Source organism: Hibiscus syriacus, unplaced genomic scaffold (genome assembly GCF_006381635.1).
Source record: "Hibiscus syriacus cultivar Baekdansim isolate YM2019G1 unplaced genomic scaffold, ASM638163v2 tig00110458_pilon, whole genome shotgun sequence".
NCBI lineage: Eukaryota > Viridiplantae > Streptophyta > Magnoliopsida > Malvales > Malvaceae > Hibiscus > Hibiscus syriacus.
The window spans coordinates 2,918,490-2,925,348 of record NW_024062745.1 but is presented as its reverse complement, the minus strand read 5'-3'; the positions used below and the strand labels follow the sequence as shown (position 1 = coordinate 2,925,348).

General features: G+C 31.4%; 2 protein-coding genes across 2 annotated transcripts; one reads left to right on the top strand and one right to left on the bottom strand.

The window, feature by feature from the left end:
* The first annotated feature begins 682 nt into the window (after nt 1-682).
* On the top strand, nt 683-3,330 carry LOC120126556 (protein NOI4-like). The gene is made up of 3 exons (XM_039144718.1): nt 683-840; nt 2,830-3,012; nt 3,140-3,330. Exons 1-3 carry the CDS (start codon nt 835-837, stop codon nt 3,182-3,184), a joined length of 234 nt encoding a protein of 77 aa, XP_039000649.1. The 5' UTR covers nt 683-834; the 3' UTR covers nt 3,185-3,330.
* Nucleotides 3,331-3,714: 384 nt separating this feature from the next.
* Nucleotides 3,715-5,498, bottom strand: LOC120126554 (transmembrane emp24 domain-containing protein p24beta2-like). Its single transcript, XM_039144713.1, has 5 exons — nt 5,401-5,498; nt 4,820-5,029; nt 4,420-4,606; nt 4,218-4,325; nt 3,715-3,958 (listed from the first exon to the last, which is right to left on the bottom strand). Exons 2-5 carry the CDS (start codon nt 5,027-5,029, stop codon nt 3,825-3,827), a joined length of 639 nt encoding a protein of 212 aa, XP_039000644.1. The 5' UTR covers nt 5,401-5,498; the 3' UTR covers nt 3,715-3,824.
* Between the last annotated feature and the right edge of the window lie 1,361 nt (nt 5,499-6,859).

Here is a 6,859-nt window from a genome sequence, read left to right as displayed (position 1 = left end):
TCAAATAAAATCATAACCTCTTGATATCGCTTAAGTCATCAATATTGAACTCTGATATCTCATTGAGACTCCTCTAGAAATGTTATTCTTTCATCACGATCCATTCAATTTGTAATAGGCAAAAGAAAATAAGTCAAATACAAAGTCTAGTAATATGTTTTGCTTTATTAAGCCTATTGACTATTAAAAGTTATAAAATGATCATCCGATTATAGAGTGTTACTTTGTTGAGTCACTTGACTCTTAAAAGTTACAAAATTTTCACCCAACTATTCATTATATTCTAAACCCATCATTTTTCAATAAAAAATTTAACGATATTTTGAGTTGAACGTTAACTTGATGACTGTGATATGATAAAATCTGATCCCAAAATCTCAAACGACTATCATATCTCATTCATCATGCTAATGTTCAGCTTAAGCAACCGCCAAATATTTAATGGAAAAGGACGACTTTGGAACATAATGAATAGTTATGTAACTATTTTATAATTTTTAATAGCCGAGAGGGTTAATAAAGTAACATTTTATAGTCGGAGGACCATTTTATAATTTTTAATAGAAAAAAAATGTTTGTGCCAGCTCATCCGTGCCCGCCTCCACGTCATCGTAAAGAGCCTAACGGCTCGGTTCCCCCTTCCTTTTTCAATTGACCGTCCAAACTAACGCCGTTATCCTGATTCCAAGCTTTTCTCTCCTTTTCATCTCTTTCCTTCACATTTTCCTCTCAAAAAAAAAATCTCCTTTCTCTCTCTAAAAACTCTCATTCTCTCTCTAAATCGCTCTATATATTCCTCTCTTTCTTCACTAGAAAAGTTTATCTCAAGAATTCATGTCGGTATGTGATTTTTCCGACTTTTGTTGTCTTTTCGTTTCTGTTTAAATTCATTAATAGAAAGGTTTAATTTTGTTGTGTGATTTAATTTTTCTGTTTTTTATGTTGTTATTTTAGCTTTGGGTTGTTTCGGTTCATATACTTGTTGGGTTTTCGATTCTGAGTTTTAAGTAAGAAAAAACATTTTGTTGCTGATGATCAGAGCTTTAAATTTACCCTTTTCGTCTTTTCGGAACTGCTTTCTTTGATGTGTATTGCAGTTTTTTTTTTTTGGATTTTTTATTTTTTGTTTTGTTTAACTGATGAATTGTATACCATTTGAGCTACTTACATATGCAATGAAATGATTTATATTTTTTGTTTAGAGGACATGTATTGTTACTTATGTTTTATTGGATATCTAATCTGCAAATGGCAGCTTCATTGTAAATGTCATAATCCATAAATTCGTTAATATTCTAATCTAAGGTAGATGAATCTTTTGTGTCAATCTTTTCAATTAAATTAACCAGCATTAAGTAATTGGAGTTCTTTATGGGATTTATGGCAACATATATTTGAAGGGTAGTACTAAATTATGCTTGGATTTGCCTGACTTGCTATTATTTTGATACTTTATGTAACTTCATGCTCAACTTTTTGCAGATTCCTTTTTGTCTTGTTGCTGGATAAGTTAAGCTTTTCACTGTATCTTTTCAAGAATGTGATTATTCCATTTATCTGGTTGTGGTTTTACTTTTATATCAATAATGCATATGATTTATGTGGTCATTTTTCATCTCCATGACTGGTCTTTGTGATTTATTCTCAATTATTGCTCTTTTTGGAGGCTTCCATTTGAACTGTGTAATTGATACTGTTGATATTTTGGTATGTTTTCTTTCATTGTTCGACCCACCTTGCTTATCCCTTGAATAAAATGTTATGCAGTGATTATACCGTAGTTTAGAATAGTTATTTCACGAACCATTTATGTTTTCTTGTTGTGCATCTTATTAAAATAATGATTTCGATGAGTTTATGTTCTTAAACCAGCGTTTTTAAAGTGCTTTCTCTGGAGCAATAACCAGTCTTACTGTTCGGTTAATTTAAACTACACTGCTTATTTAGGTTTTTAATAATGCAAGCTTCAACGTGCCTTTTTGTCCACAGAATCAGACGATGTGATCTAAGCTCTGCTGAAGTCACATTTCTTTGTTTTGTTTGAAAATTAAACATGTACTAAATGAGTTCCATACCAAAAATACAGCACTCATAAACAATGCTATGTGATGTCAAGCCTGCAGGATAGAACACCCAAGTTTACCCTTAATATTGCAAAGCATGCCGATTAATTTTGCGGTTGTTAGATAAATGGAATTTACCAAGTTCAAGCCGAAGTTGTGTAATACCCTTATAGCAACTAGCAGCTTCCATTTAGCTGTTTCACTGTCATTGGCTGTTTAGATTGTATCTGTGATCTTATCTTCAATTGGATGTGTTGCATTCTAATCACAGTTAGCTATTTAGATGGTTGCTAGTTCAAAATAGAAAAGATTTACTGCTAATTTTTCAATCTCTTAAATATTGTCTATAATGACAGTGAAAATGTAAAATATCTTATGCCTTACACTAATAAGTACCTTTGCAGCTTGGGAAACAATTAAGAGTGGATTATCATATCCTCTTTTTGCTTTTACCCTTCTTTAGAGTTTAAGAACCATGAATATTGAGTTATTTTCCGTACGACATTTCCTTGCATATTGAGCGTGGACAGTTTTTATTTTTATTTTTTCAATTTTGAGCTTTGAAGTATCTATATGCTTGTCGAAAAACTCTTATGACTAGCAATTGTGACTAGTTTGTTATTGTGGGTAATTGATATGTTTTAGCTATTAGCTAAACGGTGAAACTTGGACATGCTTTAATTTTACCAGGTTACCTTCATGTTTTGTCTATCTGCTTACCCTTGTTTATAAGGGTCTTAATGGGGCATCTCACTTTGGCCAATAGGAAAAGGGTCAGCCATTGCCAAAATTTGGTGAATGGGATGTCAACGATCCTGCCTCAGCCGAGGGATTTACTGTGATATTTAATAAGGCAAGGGACGAGAAGAAAACAGGTGGCAAACCTGAGTCACCAGCAAAGGCTGATCCTCATGCTAAGCCTGGAGCAGAACCTGGCAAAACCCAGCCTGTAAGTAAATATCTAACGACTTGTTTTTGACATCTAATAACCGTTTACTTGAATGTTCCATTTGAAGTGATTGCTATAAACTGTTGCTAGTTGACATTTCCCTCCGTATATGGTGCTATTTTTTCAGAAAAAATGGTTTTGCTGCGTTCAAGCCCCAGCTGCAGAATCTTGACGAAACCCTATTCGTATAAGACTACTTCCACAAGTGTGTTAAAGCCCCACCATATATTCCTGAACAAGATAGAATCTATAGGGCTTGACCTTCTAGATTTCCATTTTTGTGGTGTTTGATATAATTCTGGGGGAAGAAGTAAACAAAACAAAACACTTACCGTATCTATGTATATATATTTGGTGGGTTGTTATGACAAACTGTGTTATTTTATTCTGTCTTCGCCTTTTTGCTATGATTTACGAAGCTATGGAGCTTTTGCTGTGATACATAACTTCATGTAATCATGTTACTCCTGATCGTTGCGTCTTCGAAAACTTGTCTTTGTTCTCTTCTCATTTTCATCTTTTTATTGGAAATGTATTTCAATGGCAGTTTATAACATGCAAAACATGTTTCCGGGTTATGGCTGTATTTCGATGGCTGAACATCGTTCACCCATGGTACCATGATAAAAGTTCAGTAGAAATAACTTGAACCAATCATACTTTGTAGTCTATGTTAATCATGTTAAATCTAAATTTCAACGGTAACAGAAAATGTCAGCGATTTCATGAATCAATGTATATATCAAGTGCCTGAGGTGACAACAATCTGCAGTATCCTATAACTAATAAAACATTGCAGTTCAGTGCTAGAACTAAACCCGGGACATTCCAAGCTTTCGTTCAAAAAGGCGTCGGAGTAGGTAAACTTGCAGAACACTAGCTCCAACTAGTGCTGCAGATTCGCATAAGGCCTTGTGAACTGCTCTTCTACTCATTCCATCATTTACTGCATTTACAGCAAGCCAAATCATCAGAGAATAAAATAAATTAACTAGAAAGGATTCATGAGAGAGTGTAAGCATAGATACAATTCTTAACGATCTAATAAAAGTAGTGTAGCAACGTAATTCACAATTGTGTCAAACTGCTTCGAGATCTATGAGCCTGAAGGTTCACTAGCAGACATGCAAGTTCCAAAGGCATCAATGAAAGAACATCATACACAATTGTCTGTAATTAAAAGTGAAATGTTAACGTCAATATACCAATTTTCTGACGTTCTGTCTGAGCATCTAACCAGTGCTGTTCGAACTGGATGTTATAAAGGGCTTCCTCTAACTTAGATATTTGTTCTAACAAAGGGTCGAAATGCTCTGCGGATAAGCATATGAGAACAACAGTTAGAAAACCTATTAAAGTTTTCACGTAGGGGAAGAGAAACATAAAAGCAAATAAGATACGACTTGCCATCCTTTGCATGCTGATCATAGTACGAAAAATGACTTTCATGTACATCGAAGTCGACCGTTTCGTAATAAGGAGATTTATTGCTGAAGCAGAAACGGTGGACTCCTTTTTTACGAGCAACAAACTTGAATTTCTCGCTTATCTTGTCCCGATAATCTTGAATCTGATCACCGGAAGGTCCTTTCACCTAACAATTGCAAAAGGTAGCGAGTTCGATAAGACTCTTTAGACACTGAGTTCATACAGCAGTCAGATCCAATTTAGATTAATAAGATAACCAATTCTCAAAAACTATCAACTTGCGGTTCACAATCTTAACAATGCCCTAAGTAGGAAATCTCACCGGTGCAATAACTGAGCAAATGCTAGCAATAAGTATGAAGGAGACAAGGAAGCTTACCACAAGATCAACACCCTCATGACTGTTATGCCAAGACGAATCGGACTTGATGACGACGAACGACACATGAATTGTATCCCCATCGTACTTAACATCGTGAGAGAAGCATTCTTCTCTGTCGATTACGAATCTAATTCCAAACACGGGATCCGGGTTACAAAAGAATGCAAGCAATATAACAGCCACAAATTCACGAGATCCAACTTTCATCTGCAAATTAAAAGGTCAATGAATCCTAGTTACGGAACTGACAAAAAAATGAATATATCAAATTATACAAAACCAAATACTAAAAGACTAATACTTCACAAAACCTAACATGATGATAATTTAAAAACACCACCAACTAGAAATGTTTTCTTAAACCTTTCACCAAAAACCAAGTTTGAATCAAAAACCCAGATAAATTCCCACCAGTTCTCTCATTTTCCCCCTTCAAGTTTCTGATAAAGATTAAAACCAAGTCGATGCTATTTAGTGCAGGGGAAAATGCAGGAAAAAATATGAAAACAATTCAAAGCTATGAATAAAAAGAAGAAGAAAAATGCTATGAATTTTAACTGAAAATAAATTTAAGTTACCTTTAATTTTCTTTTTCTCTTCAGTTTTTCTGGGAGAGTACAAAATATGTGAAAGATTATTTTGAAGCTTTTTGAAGACGAGCAGTAGCAGAGAGGAGATGACGGTTTTAAAGTCCAACACGGTTTCGTCTTCAACGTGGTTATAATCACCTGTGTCTCATTTTGGGGAAAGTACACAAATTATCTTTCTATTATAGTGTTTTTAGTCCTCTAATTATTATAAATTATAAAATAATCATTTTACTATTTATATTCTAAACTTATTTTTTCTGTTAAAAAAATTGACCGCTATTTAATAAAGTTATATTTCAGTGATATCTACAAATACAGTTATTATTTTAGAGTATTGACTCAATAATATAATATTTTAAACAATGACTCGATAGTATAATATAGACGAAGACTCGATCCACAAAACAATACAATGAATTTTTAACTAAAACAACGCATTTAAAATATATAAATATTCAAATAATTATTTTATAATTTTTAATAATATAGATACTTAATAAATATCTATACTTAACGTGTCTTTATACAAGTAGACAATTGAAAGATATTTAGAAAAAGTGCAACGGTGGTGTTTGTTTTTGCAGATGTAAAAGGTTTGTAGTTTGCAGATCACATCTGCAGCAGAAGAGGTGGACCAAAAGTCTGCAGTCTGCAAGAAGAAGACTGTTTGTTTTTTAACGTCTGCAGACTGCTAAAATGAACTGAAATATAAATAAACTGATTTTTTAAACATAAAAGAGTTTCGCAATACTGAGATTTAAATAATTTTAGTTTTACAATACTGAAATTTAAATAATCCATACAACTATAATAATGAATTATTTAAAATAAATCAATCCATATTTTAAAATAAATCAATCTATACTAATAAATTATTTAAAATAAATCAATCCATACAACTACAATAATAAATCAATCAATATTTTAAAATAAATTAATTCATACAAATAAATTATTTAAAATAAATCAATCCATACTAATAAATTATTTAAAATAAATCAATCCATATTTTAAAATAAATCAATCTATTCTAATAAATTATTTAAAATAAATCAATCCATACAACTATAATAATAAATCAATATATATTTTAAAATAAATCAATCCATACTAATAAATTATTTAAATAAATCAATCCATATTTTAAAATCAATCAATCCATACTAATAAATTATTTAAAATAATCAATCCATATTTTAAAATAAATAAATCAATATTTTAAAATAAATCAGTCCATACAAATAAATTATTTAAAATAAATCAATCTATACTAATAAATTATTTAAAATAAATCAATCCATATTTTAAAATAAATCAATCCATACTAATAAATTATTTAAATAAATCAATCCATATTTTAAAATAAATCAATCCATACTAATAAATTATTTAAATAAATCAATCCATACAACTACAATAATAAATCATCCATATTTTAAAATAAATC